General features: G+C 35.0%; 1 protein-coding gene across 3 annotated transcripts in view; it reads left to right on the top strand.

Annotated features, from left to right (window-relative positions):
* The window catches only part of CTNND2 (catenin delta 2), a 1,202,081-nt gene that overhangs the window by 1,015,735 nt on the left and 162,749 nt on the right, over positions 1 to 23,597 (top strand). For all 3 annotated transcript variants that reach the window (XM_074205345.1, XM_074205344.1, XM_074205347.1), the window contains 2 exons: positions 4,504 to 4,621; positions 8,713 to 8,898. In XM_074205345.1, coding sequence (XP_074061446.1) covers positions 4,504 to 4,621; positions 8,713 to 8,898 — 304 coding nt within the window. The remainder of the gene's footprint in view (positions 1 to 4,503; positions 4,622 to 8,712; positions 8,899 to 23,597) is intronic.

Here is a 23,597-nt window from a genome sequence, read left to right as displayed (position 1 = left end):
ATATCAGGGAGGTGATGCCATGGCAAGCATATGAATTGGATTTGAGTGAGTAGGGCTGTGCTAAGTCACCAGCCTTACTTTATCCTCCAGAGTCATCTGGATCCAGTGGACAGATATGAATTAGGATGACTGGAAATGAAACTGGATGCAAGGCAATCAGGTTTAAGTGACTTGCCAAAGGTCACATAGCTAGTTGGTGTCAGAGTCTTCCTATCTACTCTGCCACCTAGCTGACCCTAATATATACTTTTTTTGTAAGGTTAAGGGACTTGCCCAAGGTTGCACAGCTAGGTAATTAAATCATTAAGCGTCTGAAGACAAATTTGAACTCAGGTCCTCCTGACTCCAGGGCCAGTACTCTATCCACTGTGCCATCTAACTGCCTCTTCCCAGTACATATTTTAAATAGAAACTATGACCTACAGCTACGTTTGCTAGCATTTTAAAAAGATAGAAAATAGGAAGAATAGGAAGTATCTACTATTTCTTCTTGTTTGATAATTCTCTGCTATCATCTTGCTTAAAATACCATATATATATTATATATGATATATTATATATATATAATATATATATATATATAAAATAAGTTGCCTAAAGCTTTTGCTGAGCAAAATTTTTAGAGCACCAACACAAAATATTTCTAATAACCACATATGAGAAATTGGGAAAAGGAGAAGGTAATACTTTCGAGATTTAGAGGTTGCCCTGCAGATTAGTTATAAATCGCCTGGATGGATCATCATTGACCTATGGAGCCTTTAGTATTATTTGTGTATTTGTTGTTGTCTTTAAGAAAGGGCAGAACTAAATAATGCAATGAAAACTACTATATTCTAGTATTTGATGTAAAAATCAAAATCTAAAAACAAGTTAAAATCAGGATGGTAGTTTTCTTTTCTCTTTGATGAAGGAGAGTGGGGAGAAACAGAACCTCAACAAGATTTCTGTTTGTAAGCCCAAGGTAATATTTTTAGCACTTTATGTGACAAATTCTGCTATTGTTTACTCATTTTTATTATCTGGAGGATTGGGGTTTTGTTTATTTGTATATTGTTTCTCAAAAACAGCAGGATCAGTAAGCACCAAAGCTGTTGTTTTTAATTGAATAGCTTTTCACAGGTGCTGCGTTTCAAAGCTGATGTTTCTTATTTAAATATGTAAAGTCCTTTTAGAGAACTATTGCATTATCAAAGAAAAATAATTATATTGAAGGATTTTTTTATGAAATGTTTGATTGAATTTTAATTATTTAGGTATTAGTAATCCATACAGGATAAATATGAAAATTATCAACTGAATACTTAGTTCGGAAGAATAATAAGAGCTGACTTTTATGAAACACTTTATGATTTATAAATGAACAAAACTATAAAGAAGTGCATCACCAAGAAAAGTAAAAATCTCTGAGTCAAAAACATGACTGTAATTTTTGAGAACTCATCTTTGGGTTAAGAAGACCTAAGTTTAAGTCTTTCGCCCTGACATTTCCTATTAAGGCAGGCAGACATACAAATTAAGAATTCAGTAATATGTATTCTTAGATGGTTGCCTGGGAACACTAAAAGTTTGGATGATTTGACCAGAGTCATACAGCTAGTAAGTGTCTTTGATTTGAACTCATGTTTTCCTGATTCCAATTGCAGTCTTGTATCTACTGTGTCATCTGTGTGTGTGTATATCTGTTTGTATATCTCTTTGTGTGTGTGTGTGTGTGTGTGTGTGTGTGTCTGTGTCTGTGTATGTGTGTGTGACTAGCAGAAAGTATACTGAGGCAAAATTTAAATGTGTGAGGGTTTAGAATCTGAGCAAAGTGGATTGTTCCCAGATCATACCTTTTTCCTCCCTCTAGACATCTCAAAAATGTAGGACTTTCCCTTTGTTTCAGAGGCACAAACATTCTAAGTCACCCAGTTACTCTGGGTCAACAATCATTCCTTTAACCTAGCAGGAAGATGGTCGCAATTGATATGACTCTCTAACTCTGCTTATAAAAGCTATTAATAAACATCAAAATAATGTAAGTCTTTCACAATTATAGTTCTAATCCCCAAAGCCAGAATGAAACTTTAGGGTTTTTTGGTTGCCTTAGTAGAAAACTCCATTACTGTTCTAATCCAAGTCAATCAATTGAATTCCTTCATAGTAATACCCTGCTTGCACAATTACTATATAGATATTTATCACAAAGAAGTTATAGCAGTCATGTCTTATAGGAAACAAAATAAGGAGAGAGAGAGAGAGAATAGTTTGGAGATATAAAGGAAATCATGTAGAAAGTGCCTACCAATTATAGTCTTAGGGACTCGGGGTGGTTAAACCTTTATCTTCCTGTGTTTGATCTCAAGAATGTCAAAAGCCATTGCCATAAATCCATTCTCATCACAGTTTTCTTCTTCAGAAGTTTGTTTTATTTTATTTGCTTGCTTGTTGCTTTGTTTTTATTAGGCAGAGATACAAGCTGGGTAGCACAACCAATATATACACATACAACCCTACATACACATAGCACAATTTCTTTATTTCTTACTTTTCAAGTATTCCCTCAAAAAACAACTATGTACCAATAATGATTTGCTTCCAGGAAATTATCAGGAGTTCTTAATCTACATGGCCATGAATTTGTATTTTTTTTTCATCATTTTGATAATTATATTTCAATGAATTGGTTTCCAATGTAATCCTAAGTATTTCGCCTTTTATCTTTAAAATAATTATTCTCAGAAGGGATCCATAAGTTCTTCCAGACTGTCAGAGGCATCCACAACACACAAAAAAGTTAAGAATCTTGCATTTAGATATAGTGTCCCCAAAATCTGAGTAGTTTTCAACTTTAATAACTCCAGAAGTCTAAATGCCACAAACTTACCAAATACAAATTTTGAAAGGTCTTAATTATGGATGTTTCTTTTAAACATGCAATATAACAATTGTATTGCATTTGTACTATATAATGTTCTAGTACATTTTTGAACTTTGTACAAATTTATGCTATTGTTCAATGACTGAAAAGATTGAATTGATAATCCTAGCTTTATAGTCTTCCAAAGAATGAGGTTCTGATGCACCCACACCAAAGATATAACCTCAGAAGGAAAAAGTGAATAGAGAAAGATAAAATGATCAAAGTGATCAATGATAAAGATACCTCCTCTACTGATCCTCTACTGGTTATCTTGAAACTGTCACATATTAAATGAAAAATGAGAGGTTGCACCATCTTGTTAAAACTGAAAAGAAAAATTTTATTATTCAAAATTCACAAAACTAAATGAATATAAAGGATATTTGAATAAATAAACTTTTAAATGATTTTTTAAAAGTTTGTGGCATTTATATTTCTAAAGTTAATTAACATTAAGCTGTAAAAGTGGCAGCTAGGTGGTACAGTGGATAGAGCACCAGGCATGGAGTCAGGAGTACCTAAGTTCAAATCTGGCATCAGATACTTAATAATTACCTACCTGTGTGACCTTGGGCAAGTCACTTAACCCCATTGCCTTGCAAAAACTAAAACTAAAAAAATATTAATCTGTAACAAGCCTTTTGGATTACCTTGTATTTTTCTGTTCATGTATTCATACATACACATATATAGATATATCAGAATACATTTTATATTATACATATAAATTTAAACATATATATACATTATTTGTTATAATTTAAATGAATCTATTCCTAATCATGTTGATTTGGTTAGTATATGATGATGGCAAGAAAGGGATATCCTGACTTATTATCAAGTGGTTACATTATCTTTCCATTATAAAATCTGAACCTTCCCAAAAAAGTCCCTTTTCTTATTTAAATGATCTGAATTATTACAGTATATGTAAGAACCAAAAAAAACTTTTGTTTGGCAGACTTTGATTTTCTTAGTACTTCTTAAAGATTATGTGCAGTAGTCAGAAAGCCTAGATTGGAATCCCTACTCTGTGATCTTGTTTAAATACTGTGTGGTCCTTTTTCCTCTTCTGCTGAGACATTTAGACAAGATGACCTCTCCCTATCCCTTCAGCTCACAAATCCTATGATCAACATCCCAAAGAATTTGTTAATACTATAATATCTTCAGTGAATGTCAGGTTCTAACTTTTAAAAGCCTTCAAACTTTTTAAAAACCAACACTTTGGATCAAATAGCTTCTGATTGCTCTTCTTTTTATTAAATTAAATTGGTCTTGAAAACAATCACAAAATCACAAAATCCAAGGAGTTGTCAAAAACTTCATAGGATGAATTTTACATTCTGACACTGTCACATTGAATTGACAGGATCTCAAACGTTCCATATCTTTTCTAGGATTTTTAACCTATTAATCTTCATCATTATTTTTCTGGGGATAGGGAAGTTGATGGGGGAAAACCTCATACATGCACATGTACATACATATATATGTATGTATGTATGAAACTATAGGAGTGGGAAAGGGAATGAATACTGATCCAAAGACTGAGTCATGACTCTGGGGTTTTTCTGACACCTTTCTTTGCTTTACAGGAATGTTAGTTCTGCTGGAGAGGAAGCCCGCAGAAGAATGAGGGAATGTGATGGACTTACAGATGCATTGCTTTATGTGATTCAGTCTGCTCTCGGGAGCAGTGAAATTGATAGCAAGGTTTGTTGGATTTGCCTTGGGAGGGATAAAAGTGAGAAAATATTGCCTCTGGGGAAAAGAAAGTAAGCCAGAATACTTTGTTTATTCTTTTGTTTTGAAATATTAAAGGACTTTCTTTTTCTTTTTAAATAGAAGCTACATTTGTTACTAATATGGTTAGAAAATAAGCTCCAAAATTCCCACTTTAAAAATAGATCCTTTTTTTTTTTTAATGAAAAGTGATTCTATTGTAAACAGCTAGATTGGAATCAGAGTTTCCATTCTCCCTTATTGTTTTAAAACCAGAGAGTGGAAATTAATTTTTTTTTTAGCTATTCTGTACAGCATGCAGTCTTTCTTATGCCCTTTTATAAAACCGGGACTCCAGTTTCTATGAAAAGTGCAATGCTCTTCAAAAAACTAAGATAAATACAAATCCCTTGTTCTTATGTGTAACAACCCTCATTTGTGTCAAGTAGTTCCATCTAAATCATGTGTGGTCTAATAAATAGTTGAAAATTAATCATGTAACTCCTAGAAGAAAAAAAGTAAATCCATTTTAATGTTATAGGGTTCACTTAAGTATTTTTGTGAATGCTCTCATCCAAGATATTTTGTTTTATCTTCACTAATTCAGTAATGAATAACTCTTAAAAAATCAAGTAATTGTATAATATCAATAATTGTTGTAAAAAGAAGTTATGCAATCCATAACTAGTTCAGAACATTGTCAATTCTACTGCAGAGGAGGATAATAAGCAATATCACTAGCTTTGATATGTCTTATTATGAATTAGTTATTGGGGAGCAAAAAATTAAAATACAACTTTTAAGTTGTGCTCACTATGTCAACTCATTGTACTCTTAAGAACAGGCTTTCTCAAGTAATGACTTAGATATGGCTATTAAAACAGTGATTTAACTCAGTGAAATAGTTCCTGGAGTCCAGCCTGAATCAGTAAGATTCATCTTTCTGACTTCAAATCCAGCTTTAAATACTTATTAACTATGTAACCCTAACCCTCTTTGCCTCGTTTCCTTATCTGTAAAATGATTTGGAAAAGGAAATGGCAAACCACTTCCATTATCTTTGCCAAGAAAATCTCAAATGGAGACATAAAAAAGTTAGATGTGACTGAAAAATGACTCAAAGAAATGACCACCATAACCACTCCTATGTTTTTATTGCTATTTGATCCAATATGCAATCACCTGGAGTGATTGCATAAATTAACTCATTCTTTGTTACCAGTTAAAAATAATAATGGGATGAGCATTAAAATATTTCTTTAAATTTTTTGTGTTTGTCAAAATCAGCAGAAAACCCAAACCATATATAATCCATGGCCTTTAACAGTCGTGTTAGACTTCCTAATGTAATTGATAGGATAATTTGATTTTTTAAAAAATGACCAGACATAGCAGTGTGAATAATTGCAGGTATCTGGCAAACCAACAGGCATATCATTAAGTATAACAGGAAAAAATGATTCCCTGAGGTTTGTCTCCCTGAAATAGCATCTTAAGAATATTAACAATCATATCAAGAGGTAAAAGTCTAAGATTTCTATACTTTCAGAATTCTTTTTTTTTTATTTTTTTTAGGTTTTTGCTAGGCAATGGGGTTAAGTGGCTTGCCCAAGGCCACATGGCTAGTTAATTATTAAGTGTCTGAGACCAGATTTGAACCCAGGTACTCCTGACTCCAGGGCCGGTGCTTTATCCACTACGCCACCTAGCCACCCAAGAATTCTTAGATAAAGTTTGGAGCATTGTGAAAAGATATTAAATAGTCCTTTCCATTAATCATGTCCATGTATTACATTTAACTGATATTCATGAATATGAAATAGAAAATAACTTTTAAACTTTGAAAACAGTTAAGTCAAAGAAAATATCAATGAACTTTCTCATGAAGATCAGTGTAGGTCTATTCAGATTCTATGCAAGCACATCAACTGTACTGTGTAATTGGGACAGTTTGTTAGATGAGTAACATATGGTAGGATACTCTACAGAGAACTTCCAAATTAGCCTTTTCTATAATGGAAAGTAAGGAGTAAAAATGACCCCGGTGACCAAGAAGAACTGGTAAAAACTCACCATTACTTGGAATGCATGTTAAAGACAAAACTACCAGCTGGATCCTCCTTCTGTTCATCTCCTTTGGAAGGGTAGAAGGGTGGAAGTTGCCTCTTTTTTACCTCTTTAGAGAAAAGCTCCAGACTCAAATTTTTGCATAACAAACTCCAAGCTGAAAGGTGAATGAGAATAGAAAGATTGTCAGCCTAAACAGCTTCATCTTTCCCTGCCCTATACACAATTGTGCAAAAGCATGGATGCACTTTTACATAAACCTAACCACACACACTGCTGGGTGCTGGTTCCCAAATAGCAGGCAACTTCTAAAGGGCTGTAACTAAAACAACACCTTATGTTAGCAATATATCAGTTTGATCTGTCAGATAGCTAGATTTATCAGTCATTTGTTTAATTCATGCTTGAATTAAACCATTCCTAGTTCACTGATATCTGAGGAAGTAGAGCAGGAAGATCTACAAAAGGGAAGGGAAAAAGATAGAAATTTCTGCTTATTAGAAATGACAATTTCATAGAATTTAAATCAGTTAAAATTTATATCATAACCTTTTGCCCAATGACTTTTTCCCATTTTTTCCAAGTGTGCTTCTATGTTTACTTGTTTTCATACCATTTCTTCTTATGAGGAAAAGAAGCATAAAATAGAAAAACTGGTTGATGGAAAAAATAAAAAAAACTATGGGATTAGTACATGACAGAATTACTAAAAGCTTCTAGGATATTGCCTTCCATCTAAGAAGCTTGAGAAATCAATTCAGAAAATACTTTTTTTCATGTTGATTTTCAAATAATCCATAATTAAATTAAATATATTTTCTTTATGATGTGTCCCTATTACAAAAATCAAAATATGATTATAAGTTGGCCTTATTCTCTATGTAAACCTTGATCCTTTGAGCTACTTTTAAAGAAGAAATTTAGACTTCTATCTTCTATATAGCTCTGTCCAGCCCCCAACATATTTACATATTCCATCATACAGTTTTCTACTTCTAGGTGAGAAGAAATTGTAATTTGGCTAAGTTATAGTAAAAAAATTTGGGGGGGGGTGATTTTTTTAACCAAGTCAGACTTATAATAATTTATACCAGATGGTTTATGGTGTGTTTTTATTACTTGCCTCCCACTCTCCTTAGCATTGGCTAACATCAAATTGGATTATGATTTTATTGGAATTCTAATTACAATCTCTTTGAAAGGGAAGATAAGTTTGCTTTAAAAAAGAGGAAATTGGAAAGAATGTAGAACAAGGACTTGTTGTTGGAGGAAAGAAATACCTCTTAGAAGAAGCATCCCTGGACAATAATCCAAGCTTTGACTTTTTATGACAAGAAGGTTCTTTTATAAGGGTAGCCAAGTATTTTAGATGATTTTTAATATCAGTATGATGACTTAACAATAATTTACACCCTCACCTCCCTCCAAAAAAAAACCCACCTCCCTCATTAAAAAATAAGTGCAAGCTAACAAGTCATTACATTGAATATTTTGAACAGATAAGACAAGTGGCTAATTTGTGAGGTGAGACAGAAACAGAGACAAAGACAGAGTGAGAGAATAGACCTAATGAGTTTGTCTCTAGTTTTTCATCCATTCTCCAAGTGAGTAATTAGAAATAAAGTTGGCAAGGGGATAGGGATCAGGATTGAATTGACTATTATTGAACTGCTTTTGTAACTCACAAGTGAGGGAACTCCTCTACTAATGTAAATCAGTATATTCTCTGCAACAGTCTTAGAGATTTTCTTACAACACTGAAATACTATGTCGCCTAATACTGCATTTGACACAAAGTGAGTCTTTGACCATAGATCTTATTGGTTTTGAAGGCAGATCTATCTCTACTATTCCATGTTGCTTCTTGGCCTAACCTATCTGAAGAGTAATGTGTATGTAATGATTGACTGAAAGAAAGTAATCAGATATAAAAACTAAAGAACAAGAAAGAGGGCTGTTTATAATTGTCATTATTTCCCGCTTTGTTTCCATTTTGTTTGTTTTGGGTTCTTTAGACCGTTGAAAACTGTGTGTGCATTTTGAGGAACCTCTCCTACAGACTTGCAGCAGAAACATCTCAGGGACAGCAGATGGGAACCGATGAGCTTGATGGATTACTATGTGGTGATGCCAATGGCAAGGATGCTGAGAGCTCTGGGTGTTGGGGCAAGAAGAAGAAGAAAAAGAAATCCCAAGATCAGGTGATTCAAATTACTTACAGCTGCATGTAATTATCATAGCTTCTAAATTATAATACTATGATTTAATGTGTGTGTGTATATGATATATAAATATATATATATATTCTATATACACAGCCATACTTATATATAGTATAGGATTTTATATAAAAATTCTATATGCATTTCAATAGAATTTCATATAAAAATCATATATATATATATATATATATATATACATATATACTATAGGATTTCTTACTTCAAGGTGATTTTAAAATATTGCCACATCTGTATGTGTATGTTTTATAGGAATTCTATGAATAATAGATTGAATCTAATTATTTCTTTTTTATATCATAGTGTTTCTACCTCTACTTGGCTTCCATCACTCAAAGAGTAGTCACATCCTAAATCTTACCATCACTAGAAACTGCTCCTTTCTATTTTCCTTTCTGACAGAAATCTCATGTTGTTTTATTTCTTCTACATTTTCATTCTTGAATCTGTCTTTTACTCTCTCAGAAGGTGACCTCTAGTCCCAGAACAACTTCCTTGCTTTTTTTTATGCAATTTGGGTGGTAAAAGCACCAAACACAGATCTGAAAAATTTGAATCTCACCCCTGCCTCAGACACTTATCTGTGTGACCCTGAGCATATCCCTTAGCATCTTTCCTTCCTAGTTTCCTTAACTTTAAAAGATTGTATTTATATTATTATAAACTGATATTTTATAATATTTATATTATTATTATTGAATAAAAGCATCTATTTTATAAGGCACATCATGAGAGTCAAAGGAGGAAATATATGTAAGGTGTTTCTCGAATCTTAAAGTACTATAGAAATGCTAACTATTCTTATGACTATTATTATTTTTTATCATTTGTCTTCCTTACATTGACAGTCTACTGTGGGGTTCTTTATCTTTTTTGTGTCACTTACCTCTTTGATAGCCCAGTGAAGTCTAAGGTATTTTTCTGAATAATATTACAAATTCATTCAATCACAAAGGAAACCATTATAATTGAAATACAGTTATCACAGTATTTAAAAAGTGAGTTCCTGGGGTGGCCAGGTGAAGCAGTGGATAGAGCACCAGTCTTGGAGTCAGGAGTACCTGAGTTCAAATCCAACCCCAGACACTTAATAATTACCTAGCTGTGTGGCCTTGGGCAAGCCACTTAATCCCATTGCCTTACAAAAAAAACTAAAAAAAAAGAGGTAAGTTCCTGGATGCTAGGGTAGAAAACTCATAGGCTAGACATTTTGATTTGTCCCTTTAAAAAAATCCCTAGCCCAGATTAAGTAATTGATAAATATTTCTGAGTTGATGGAATTGGTCACCCATGTCCCTGATATAAGTATAATGTTAGGAAGGGAACTTGGAGTTAAAAGATCTTGATGTAGTTATGATATTTTCTGTTTATTCCCTGGTAACTTTGCAAAGGTCACTGTGCCTCATTGGATTTTAGTTTATTCATCTGTAAAATGAAAAGATAGAACCCATAACATCTTTAATATCCTTTTCTAGTCTATCCTTTCCATAAGCTCTAAATCTTATGATTCTATAATTGTTGAATTGCCTAAAATCATATATCAGTGAAAGATTGAAGAATAAGACTTTTCAGACACCAGGAAAGCCATAGAGTGTAGTCACCAGGATGTTCAAATATATCATTCCGTACCAACTCATATAAAATAGGGTTTTAGGAGCTGTGCTAACAGAGGGTGGTGCAGCTATTCCAAATACCATTATATGTTTTGCTTTGAAATGCTATGAAATATACTTTTATGCTAAGCTTTGAATGTAGATATGTCTGAAGTTCTTGGAATTCATAACACTTCAAATAACACAATAAAATCTCACTGTGAAGGATGGTTCTTCTGGAAAAATTCAGATGGATTCTTTTTCATGCTATTTTTTAACATTACAGGAGATTGCTGCCATTATAAAAGGTTTGATTTTCCAAAAGAATCCTACACAAAGGTAATTTGGTTTAACCAAAGGTAATCTCCAAGGATACTTGCTGGAGCCCAGTGCACTCTAGTACTTACTTCATGCATGACCCTTGGGATGCCCATTACCCTCTCTGAGCCTGTTTATGTATCCATAAAATGTCAATAATAACATTTATATAACCTACCCTACAAGATTTTTATAATGAAATCATTTTGTAAATCTTAGAGCAAATAAAAATGTAGTTTTTAGCAATGCTTCTCAGTCTCTTCAATGCTTAGTGGAACCTAATTTGGGCAACACAGATAGCAGTAGAGTAAATCCAAAGTACAACTGAAAAAAGAATGTGTTTAAAATCCCAAACCTCAAACCATTTTTAGAGCATAACTGTTCATTTAAACAACAGCATATATGCATGTGTATGTGTCATAGTCACTTACACTTCTAATTTGTTAAAAAGCCATCCTCCATTAGAAAAATGTTAAAAGAAACAATAAAAACTATTAAGTACTAATTATGTATGGTACACCAAAATTGTAGCTTCAGCTATCATTTAGAATCTAAAGGTTATTTCCATTCTTCCTACCCCTTCCATCAGTTCCCGGCTGTTTAATTTCAGTTTACCACAAATGGTTTGGTTGGTACAAATTTAACCTGGGTCTCCTACATTTGGAAGGATCTATTTTTTGTCTTTCTCTTCTCTCCCCTGATGATTTTCAAGTTGACTTTTATTGACTGCTTTTTGTTCATCTGGACTTATGCTGTTTTGTCAATACAAAGAGAGGGCCAATATTCCCCAAAATTCCAGTGAATTTCTTAGTTTTAACAATTTAATGACTTTTAATAGCACTATGACTTTTGAAATATTGTATATATATATATATACATATATATGTATATATATATATATATTTACACACATATGTCTTTGTTCAGTAATTTCAGTCCTCTTTATTTTGAAAAGCGTTCATCTAAAATTAAAGTTGGTCTCAGTTACTTCTTCTATTTTACATAAGTGGGGAGAAGACTAAATGTGATTTTATGGATATGGGAAAGTCCCAGAGGAGGAAAATTCTTGCAAAACTTCTCTGTAAGATATAGGTCTTAGAGACTAGAGGGAAAGGAAGGAACTAAGCACATTTTCAGAGAGTACTAAGCTAGTCACTGTGCTAAGCACTTTACAAATATTATCCAATGTGATCCTCACAGCAGTCCCAGGAGGTAGGAGCTAGGAAGAGCCAAGGTAGAGTGTTGAATGATGAATGATTTGCACACCCAGCCTGGGTCAGATGTGTGGCTTGATCCCAGTCTTCCTGTCTTCAAATCCAAGGCTCTGTCTACTCTACAATATAATATCTTAAAAGGGCATCCTCCATCATGTGAACACTTCTAGAAACCATTAAACAGAATGTAGCTTCCTTTAATAAAAGGAAAACATGTTTCTTCCTAACAATTTGTTGCATAATTGAACTATCACAGAACCAAAGCACAACCAACCAACATCGTTTTTGGATCAAGGTCATTCATTGGGAAGTAAGTATGTCCCATTAGGAAGTAAGTATAACAGAGGTTTCCAGAAAAAGAAATGGCACATCTATTAACTTTGGGGAAAGAAGAATTTTAATTCAATATTCAGTTCATTCTCATTTCAGAGCATGACCTGTATGATATGACAGTGGAAAAGGCCTGAACCCCATTCCTTTGATTTAAAGTCTACTCCTTTAGATCTCATTTTAATAGTATTTCTTCCTCCTTTAAGAGTATATAAATATAGTCACCTTTAGTAGAAACATGAAATCTGGTAATTTTTTCAAGCAGGAACCAATTAGCTTCTTAAATGTAATTCTCCATTTCACATGTAAAATGTGAATCATACATTCGTGAGAAGATTACAAGCCAATATTACTTTGACCAAGGATGTTTTGTAGCAATGAATGTTCCATTGAGTGAATCTTTATTATTTTGAGGTATTCTCAATCTCACGATGTGGTTCTCATTTCAAAAGTAAAGATTAAAACCTCTCTATTCCTTTTCCATAAGTCTTCCTCAAAGCTTACACCAAACATACTAGAAGTTTTCTTCTAGATTATTTGAGAATAAGTGAAAAACAATACATTTGATGTCATATTTAGCTTTTTTATTGTTTTTAAATGTTTTTATTCATCACAAGTCTTTGCATATGCTTGCAAAAATCATAATACACATATATGCAAGACATTTATTATTTATCAAATTTGTTGGCTTATTTATGTTTTTACATATTAATTTTTTGACAAAGATTCTATAACCTAATCCATGCCCAGAGGTCTGAGGTTTCACAGGTTGAGATTTATTGGAACAGATGATTCCTGTTTTTTCCATTATGGCCCCATGAAGAAGTAGTAGAAGAAATCATTTTGAGATAAAAGCTACTTTAAAACTGTAGGTAGATAATCAGCAGTGATCATGTCTCCCTAACTTTCACCACCAATTTAAGGGGAAGGAATGAAATAAACAATTGTGAAAGATGGGACAGTACACACACACACACACACACACACACACACACACACACACACACACACGGGGGGGGGGGGGGTTCCTTGCCTTTTCCACATAATCAGAAGGCTTTTAATGGTCATGTGTCTCTCTGTTATCCCTGATGATATCTATAACCTTCCTTTACTTATAAACATCTGAGCTTAGAGATATCTTTCAGGCACCTCATCCTATTCTTAGTTTTTGTCCTTTCTATTTGCATCCACTTGATTTTTATTTTCCTCTCTATATATAGTGAGATTGAATGCTTTTGTGTGATTTTGGATCTTGGGAGGTTTTGTGATGTTCAGCAGCTTAATATAGTCGATTCAATGCCATCTTCAAATGGAAGGGTTGTTTTTAAATTTATTCTTATTTTGTACAAATAATGTTTTTTATACATTACTAAAATATTCTTGTTTAAGAGTAAACATAATACCCCCTCTCCCCCCAAAAATATAGACCCACATGAGCGATAATGTGAAGGAAAGAGAAAAAAATTGAAATTGAAAATAATAATAATAATAACAACAACAATAATAACAACAACAACAACAACAACAACAATAATAATAATAATAATAATAATAATAGTAGGTGTAGCCAGGTGGCGCAGTGGATGGAGCACCGGCCCTGGAGCTAGAAGCACCTGAGCCCAAATCTGGCCCCAGACACCCAACAATCACCCAGCTGTGTGACCCTGGGCAAGCCACCCCAACCACATTTCCCTGCAAAAACAATAAAAAAGACCCAAAATGAAATAAAATAGTAATAATAATAATAATAATAGTAGGGTGACTGGGTGGTGGACAGAGCACTGGCCCTGGACCCAGGAGCACCAGGGTCCAAATCTAGCCTTAGACACCCAACAATCACCCAGCTGTGTGGCCCCAGGCAAGCCACCCAGCCCCATTTGCCCTGCAACCCCCCCAAAAAAATAATAATAAAAAATGTGATTCAGTCTGTGTTCCAACACCTCCAGCTCTGTCATGGGTGGATCACATTCTTTATGATGAGTCCATCACAAAAGTTACTTCCATATATTTCCACCGTTGCCATTGCTGACCGCAACTCTCTCCATTCATACTTCTCTACTACCATAATCTATATTTTCTCTCTCCTTTCACTCTGTCTCTGCTATAGGGTAGCTGAGTGGCACAGCAGATAGATCCCCGGCCCTGGGACCAAGAAGCCCAGAGCCCACATACCACCCCTTAGGACCAGCAACCACCCAGTCCTATGGTCCCAGACAGACCATCCAATTCCAGCCCCTCACAAGAAGTAAAAAAGAAAATGTGTTATATCTGACCACTCTCCTCCAGGCTCCATCCTTTCCTCCATCACTCACATCCCCTCCTCCCCCTATCCCCCTTCTCTCCTTCTTACTCCAGATGTCTATACCCCATTGAGTATATATGCTGTTTCCTCTCCTAGCCACCTCTGATGAGAGCAAAGATTCCCTCATTCCCTCTTGCCTTCCCCCTCCATATCGTAGTGATAGCTCATTGTATAAAGAAAAATCTTATTATATGAAATATCTTAGCCTATTCCTCCTCTCCTTTTTCTTTCTCCTATTACATTTCCCTTTTATCTATTGACTCCATTTTACACCATATTTTATCTTCAAATTCAGCTTTCTCCTGTGCTTCATCTATAAAAGCTCCTTCTACCTGCTCTATTAAATGAGAAGGTTCATATGAGTATTCTCAGTATCATTTTTCTATACTAGAATACATGCAGTTCATCATCATTAAGTCCCTTATATTTTCCCCTTCTCCTCCACTCTCTATGCTTCACCTGAGTCCTGTATTTGAAGATCAAACCTTCTGTTCAGCTCTGGCCATTCCAACAGGAACACTTGAAATTCCCGTGGTTCATTGAAAGTCCATCTTTTTTCCATGGAAGAAGATGTTCACTTTTGCTGGGTAGTTGATTCTTAGTTGCAGTCTGAGCTCCTTTGCCTTCTGGAATATTATATTCCAAGCCCTATGAGCTTTGAATGTAGTTGCTGCTAAGTCCTGCGTGATCCTGACTGCAGCTCCACAATATTTGAATTGTGTCCTTCTGGTTGCTTGTAATATTTTCTCTTTGACTTGGGAGTTCTGGAACTTGGCTATAATATTCCTAGTTTGTTTATTTTTGAATCTCCTTCTGGGGGAGATTGGTGGATTCTCTCAATTTCTACTTTGCCCTCTGCTTCTAGGATATCAGGGCAATTTTCCTGTAGTAATTCTTTGAAAATGATGTCAAGGCTCTTTTCCTGATCATGACTTTTGGGTATTCCAATAATTTTTAGATTATCTTTCCTAAATCTGTTTTCCATATCAGTTGGTTTTTCAATGAGATCTTTCACATTTTCTTCTAATTTTTCATTCTTTTGGTTTTGAAGTAGTGTCCTGATTTCTCATAAAATCAGCAGCCTCCCTCAGTTCCATTCTACATCTGAAGGATCTATTTTCCTCACAGAGCTTTCTTATCTCTTTTTTCCATCTGGCCAATTCTGCTTTTTGAAGCATTCTTCTCCTCAATAACTTTTTGAACTATTTTATCCATTTGACCTAAGCTGGTTTTTAACATGTTATTTTCTTCAGCATTTTTTTTTTTTTTGGATCTCCTTGGCTAAGCTTCTGGCTTCATTTTCATGTTTTTCCTGTATCTGTCTCATTTCTTTTCCAAATTTTTCTTCTATCTCCCTCACTTGATTTTCAAAGTCTTTTTTGAGCTTTGTCAAAGCCTGAGCCCAATTTCTTTTTTTCTTGGAGTCTTTAGATGTAGGAGCTTGTACTTCCTCATCTTCAGATTTAGTGTTTTGATCCTTCTTGGGATCATAGGCAAAGTATTTCTCAATGATGTTCCTCTTTTTTTCTCTGCTTACTCATTTCTCCAGCCTGTGCCTGGTTTGGGGGTACTTCCTGAGGTTTTGAGTATTATTGCAACACCCCCCACAAGTATTTCCATGTGTGAGGCTCTGTCTCCCCTCCTGATCTGTGAATGACTATAAGCACACCTCTCTGCCTCGGGGCTGAGGTGGTGGGGGGCCCTACTGTTCTATGGGGGTCCTAGACTGTGATCAGGATCTGAATGTGGTCAGAGCCCAAGAGTCCTGTTCCAGGGACAGAGTATAGTCTCTCTTCACTCCCCTCACTAGGCTCAGCACTCATGCTCTGGGGGTTCCTGCTTACTGGCTTCTGATTCTGGTTCCTGGATCTGGGCTGCTGCCCAAACTGCTCACTGAATGCCCTGAGGGCTGGACTTCATGCACTCACTCTGGCAGAGGTTCCCCCCCCCCCAGATCTTCCAAGATGTGCCCGGTGCTCCGCCAGTGTAGGACAGGAAACTGCCCCTGCTGCCACGAGCCACAGTTCCCAGCTCCCTGGGGCTGCCTTGGGGAGGCTGAAGTTCCTTCGCTCTAGTGGCCTACCCCTCCAACCCCGGGGAGCTGAGCCTTTCCACTCTTTTCCAGGTTACCTTGCATTGGACAACTCCCTCACTGGATCACTCCGTGGATTCTGTCTCTGGAAAATTTAGTTAGAGTCCTTAGTTTATACATTTTGAGAGAGAGCACCTAAGAGATGATCCTCTCTTGTTGCCATCTTGGCTCCACCCCCCAAACAGAAGTTTTTACAGGAATTCATCAACCTTTGGGCTTCCCTCTTCCCTTTGACTGTACCCTGAACATCTTCCATGAGGATGACAAATATTATTTAAAAATATTTTTATTTATTTTTTTTATTTATTTACCCATTATTAAAAGCAGTTTTGTTGTAAGAGTAACATAATTTCAGATTCCCCCCCCCCCACAAAAGTAGAAGAAAACTCACAAAACTAAAGTGAAAGAGGGGCGACTAGGTGGTGCAGTGAATAGAGCACCAGCCTTGGAGTCAGGAGTACCTGGATTCAAATCCAACTTCAGACACTTAATAATTACCTAGCCATGTGGCCTTGGGCAAGCCACTTAACCCCATTGCCTTGAAAAATCTAAAAAAGAAAAAGAAAGTAAAAGAAAGAGAAAAAAAAAATTTGTATTTCTTTCTGTGTTCAGATACCATCACTCCATCTCTGGAATGGATCACATTCTTATCAAAATTCTATCCGAGAAGTTGCTTCCATATTTTTTCCCACACTTGCTATTGCTGATTGTATTTTCTTCCATTCATTCCTCCCTGTTCCCATTTATTCCATTTTATCTCTCCTCACATTGTCCCTCCTTAAAACAGGGCTATGGGGCAGCCATAGTGGCATAGTGTATAGAGCATAGGCCCCAGGGCCCAGAGGTCCAGAGTCTAAATCCCACCCCAGACACCCCAAAATCACCCAGTCATGTGGTCCCAGGCAGGCCACCCAATCCCACCACCTTACAAAAAACAAAAAAAAGTGTTGTTTCTGATGACCCCCCTCCCATGATCCACCCTCTCCTCTATTACCTACACTCCCTTCCCCTCCCACTATCCCCTTTCTCCCATCTCCTTCTCCCTTTTCCTCTAGGGTTAAGATAGATTTCTATACTCTATTAAGTATGCATGTTGTTTCTTCTCTGAGCCAATTCCAATGAGAAAGAAGACATTCATTCCCCCTTACCTTTCCCACTTCCACTCTTTTGCAAAAGTTTTTTCTTGACTCTTTTACATGAAATATCTTAGCCCATTCTACCTCTCCTTTCCCTATCTCACAGTACATTCCTTCTTCTTTTTTATATTTTAGGTTTTTGCAAGGCAATGGGGTTAAGTGACTTGCCTAAGGCCACACAGTTAGGTAATTATTAATAAGTGTCTGAGGCTGGATTTGAATCCAGGTACTCCTGATTCCAGGGCCAGTGCTCTATCCATTGCACAACCTAGCTGACCTCCCCACCAAGTACATTCCTTTTAAACCCAATGACTCCATCTTTATAATTATACCTTCATAGTCAGCTCTCTCCTGTGCAATGTTTAAATAAGCTCCTCCTAATTGCTCTATTAATTGAGATGGTTTATATGAGTTATCACTATCTTCTTCCCATGCAGCAATACATGCAGTTCAACACCATTAAGTCCCTCATAATTAGTCCTTTCAGTCCACCCTCTGTATGCTTCATCTGAGTTCTGTACTTGGAGATCAAACTTTCTATTCAGCTCTGGTTGTTTCAACAGGAAAGTTTGAAATCCCCTTATTTCATTAAATATCCATCTTTTTCCCTGGAAGAGGATATTCAGTTTTACTGGGAAGTTGATTCTCAATTGCATTTCAAGCTCTTTTGCCTTCCGGAATATTACATTCCAAGCCCCATTGAACCCTTCTTGTAGAAGCTGATAAATCCTGTGTAATACTGACTGCAGCACCATGATATTTGAATTGTTTCTTTCTGGCTACTTGTAATATTTTCTCTTTGACTTAGGAGTTCTGTAATTTGGCTACAATATTCCTGGGAATTATTTCTTTTTTGATTCTTTCAAGAGGAGATCAGTGGATTCCCTCAATTTCTATTTTACTCCCTGCTTCTAGGATATCAGGGCAATTGTCCTGAAGAAATTCTGGAGAATTTATTCACTTAAAATTAACTAACTATATGTGACCAAAAAAATTACATGGTTCCATAAAAAAATTGTTTTTGTTATTATAATTGATTGAATTCTAATAAGCCTACCAGTTGTTAGTACCTTTAAATTATTTCATTTCACTGAACATGTATCTAAAACTTACTATCAGTAAGTTACTATCAGTAATTGACAAAAATAATAAACCTCCCATCCCTTGGCCTCCAGTTAATCCCAGTTCATTGATGTCTCTGAGCTCACCTCCTACAACTCATCCTGCTCACCCATTCTTCCTAGTGTCATATGATCTTTAAATCTTAAAATAGATCAATAAGCATTTATTAATTGCCTGCTATGTAGCAAACACTAATAAGTGCTGGGGATATAAAAGGAAGAAAAAGACAGTCCCTACTTTCAAGGACTTTACATCTCATTCTGGAGACAACATGACATCAAATATATACAAAGAAAACTATATATAGGATAAATAGAAAATAATTAATAGAAGGATAGCACTAGAATTAAGAGAGTAAGAGAAGTCTTACAGTAAAAAATTGGATAAGCATGTCATCTTTATTTTCACCTAAGTCATTGATAATTATTGATAATAACAATTGATTTACTTCATTCTTTTCTGTTTTCAATTATAATTCTTGGTACTGATCCTGCCTGCTCATGTCTTCGTCAAACTCTTCCCAAATAGATTTAATATTTTTAAAATTGTTATGTATTATTAAGGACCATATATTTCAATATCTGTGTTACTTTTCTGGTTGTGTTCTCAATAGTTTTTAAGGCCTTTGAGGTTCCTGCAGGTTTGTACCACAGTGGCATTAGTTTGGTCATTGCCAAGAGTAACTTTGTACCAGTAAATGAAAAAGGAAGCTTGGGGCCTTCTTCTGCTTTTCCCTTTCACTATTATTAAACTGTATTTTATAACAGAAAGGATGAGATCCTCTGAATGCTGTATAATTATTTGTTATTGTTGAGTCATTTTTCAATTATGTTCATTCTTCATGATCCATATGGGACTTTTTGGCAAAGATTCTGGAGTGATTTGCTTTTCCCTTCTTCAGTTCATTTTAGAGATGAGGAAACTGAGGCAAACAAGGTAAAGTGACTTACCCAGAGTCACACAGCTAGTGTTTAAAATTAGTTTTAGTAGTTTACATGAAGAATTTGATTGTTAAGAAGTCTGCTTCCTTTCATTCATATGCTGAAAGGCTTTCCTTCTCCCTTGAAGCAAACCAAATAGAATATAATCCTACTGTTCTTCCAACACTTTGTGGATCCCAGGCATATGTTGTAATAAGATCCCTCATTAAACCTGTTCACCTAAGAATAAGACATTTGATGAGCCTGAGCTTATAAAATATATGCTTTTTTCAGATATTTAAATTTAACAGACAGAATCAACAGACATATGACTGCCTTCCTGTTTATTGTAGAATTGTGCCATCTGTTTCAACAGCATATTGTGAGGAATTTCTTAGACAACATGTGCCAGAGTCTCTGTGTATGTAGAATTCACAATGAGACCTACACACCCAATTTAACATTCATAATGACCCAGAAAGGGCCATAGACACTGAGACATCCTCATTATCTGCCATGTAAATTAAAAGAATGTTTTCTAATATAAATTGTCTATATATAAAAATATAATTTGCCTAATATATATAGGCAGTGAACACAAGTCAACAGAGTCAGCAAAATGCAAGAAATTCATTCTCCATTTTCATCCATGCATTGGTTGAAATCAAATCCCTTTGCATATGTTTTCCACAATTCTTTCTCTCACAAGACCCATTTTCAAAGTTATTGAAGCTACAACACATTCTTCAAGATTGTAATGATTATACATTGCTAGAAGTTATAGAAATTGTGGCAGAAATTGTGCAGTGTTACTCCCTTAGAGAAAAGTTTATGGTTCCCACTGCTAGCTGGCAATGTAAAAAGACTCTTAGGATCAGGTTGGAAAGGCATTTGCACATAGTAGACAGTCAATAAATATTTGTTGAAAGAATAAATAAATTAAATTAATATCCAAGGCATTCAACTATTAAAACAATATGAGCATTTGAAGTTGTCAGTAGAAATCCCAGGTGTTCCCTGATGAAGTGAGAGTTTATAAAGAGGATCATTATATCCTCATGTAGTCATTGGTCCAATTCATTTGAAAGGTAGAAATGTACCTTTTTTCCTAATGAAACTTAGCATCTAATCAAACAAAGTATCCTTGAATTAATTAGAAATATCTTTTGGGCTACAACAATTATGTTAGTATTAACATCCAATGGTTTGAGTGTAACTACATGGAAATACCAGTGCATTACTAATAAGGCATTTTCCAAGCCCCCATCGGTAAGAGTTTGCCATTTGTCTATTCCTTGTCCTTCTTTACTGCAGGGTGAAAACTTTACTGCTTAGTAAAAATTTAATTCACTCAAGCTTACCAACAGCTGACACTCTAAGATAGTATCAAAGATTCCTAAGTAATTAATCTCTCTTTGAGAGGATTCGCAAACTGACTTTTCAGTTTGAATATAAGGAAAGTCTATTTTTTTATGTTTATTAAGTAAATACTTTTGAAAAATGAAAATTTTAAAGCAGAAAACTGGAAAAATAAATGCAATAAATGAAACTCTATATCTACCTCATTCCAGGTTATTCGACCTAATCCAAAGTCATCCAACTTGAGGACCGATATGGAAGCTCTAAGAGTCCATAGTGGTTTTAAAAGTCAATTGTGGGAGTAGCCAGGTGGCACAGTGGATAAAGCATCAGCCCTGTAGTCTGGAGGAGTTGATATCAAATGTGACTTAATACTTAACTGTGTGACCTTGGGCAAGTTATTTAACCTATTGTCTTGAAAAAAACAAAAAAGTCAATTGGAAAGTTCTTCATAAGATGCATTAATAGAAGTTAACTATACAAAACAAAGGAAATTAGTGTCTTATTGTACTCTGCTGTGAATCATATCTGTTGGAATGTTGTAGTATCTTTAAGTAAAGCTAGTAGGTCCTCAAATATCCCTTACCCTAATCACAGTTTTAGAGAACATTTGCATTCATGTCACTTAATTTAAAGTACTCTGTTGTACTGAAGCTTATCTGAGCTGGAACTATCACACCACATCTCCTACATATAAATGGACAGGCTGAAAGAATGTAGCAAACTACCAAGGAGTCTGTGAACTATATTGTTTAAGATTGGACAAGACTTGGCGGGTTTTTCCATTAATCAATATGTTACCCAGCAATAGGAGTCAGTTTCATGGCATCATTATATCTAAAGATTTACTTTGATTACCTCCAGTGAGATTTGAGCAGAGCTTAAAAGATAAACAGAGCCATATTCTGCATACTACTCTTTTAGAACATTCATTTCAATTCATTGTGGGTTTATTTGGTTTGGTTTTGCCACAAATGTTCATTTTTACTAGGAATTATGGTATTGCAACAAAGTGAATCTATGCCATTCTAAAGGCTCAGAAAGTCCAGAGTGCTGATGGGTAGGTATGGCATCACTAAATGTTAGTGTTTTGTTCAAACTAAAACTTGACTACAGTATAACCTTTAAAAATATCTCCTACAAAATTTTTAACAGATCAGTAGTATCAAGAAAATAATCATTCTCTGACCACTGCATTTCATCGGGGTCTCTCCATACTTTCCTAAAATCAGCAAGCTCATCATTTCATACAGCAGAGTAGTATGCCATCATGAACAAATACTGCAATTTGTTTAACCATTTCTCAGTTGATAGGCAAACTCATAATTTCCAGCTCCACCACAAAGAGAGCTGCCATAAATATTTTATATTCCATTTCCCTGATCATCTTAGGAAACAGACCTAATAGTGTTATTGGCAAGTCAAAGAGTATAGGCAAATTAACAACTCTTTGGAAAAATTCCAAATCTCTGAAGTAATGAATTAAGATCTAAATTTTTCCAAATCCCTTCCAAAACTTCTTACTTTCCCCTTCTATCATTAGAACCAGTCTGAGAGTTGTAAAATGATATCTCAACATTGTTTTACTTTGCATTTCTCTAATTAATAATAATTTAGAACATTTTTCATTTGACAATAAATTGTTTTGATTTCATCAGAGAACTGACTGCTCATATACTTTGATCTTTAATCAATTGGGGAATGACTCACATTCTTATAGATTTGACAAAGTTCTTTAAATGTTTAGATATGAGACTTTTATCTGAGGAACTGTCTATAAAATTTTTCCTCAGTTTTTTGGCTTTCCTGGTTTTTGCTTTTCCTGGTTTAGGTATCAGTATCATATTTGTTTCATAAAAGAGTTTGGTAGGACCCCCCTTTCTTTGCCTATTATTATTATTTAAAATAATTTATTTAATATTTGAAGTAATTGGTCTTTAAATGTTGCATAAAATTCACTTGTAGGAGCAGTTAGGTGGCGTAGTGGATAGAGCACTGACCCCGGAGTCAGGAGGGCCTGAGTTAAAATGTGACCTCAGACACGAAATACTTAACTTAGCTGTGTGAATTGGCAAGTCACTTTATCCTACTGCCTTGCAGAAAACAAAAAACAAAAATACATCTGTTCTGGTGTGTTTTATCTTAGAAAGTTTATTTATGGTCTGTTCAATTTCTTTTTTCTAAAATAGGTCTATATAGATATTCTGCTTCTTCTACTAATCTGGGCAGTTTATATTTTTGTAGATATCTTCCATTTCACTTGCAAATTTTATTG

Source organism: Macrotis lagotis, chromosome X (assembly GCF_037893015.1).
Source record: "Macrotis lagotis isolate mMagLag1 chromosome X, bilby.v1.9.chrom.fasta, whole genome shotgun sequence".
NCBI lineage: Eukaryota > Metazoa > Chordata > Mammalia > Peramelemorphia > Peramelidae > Macrotis > Macrotis lagotis.
Note: the sequence above shows the minus strand (reverse complement) of the source record. Positions and strands in the feature narration are given on the sequence as shown.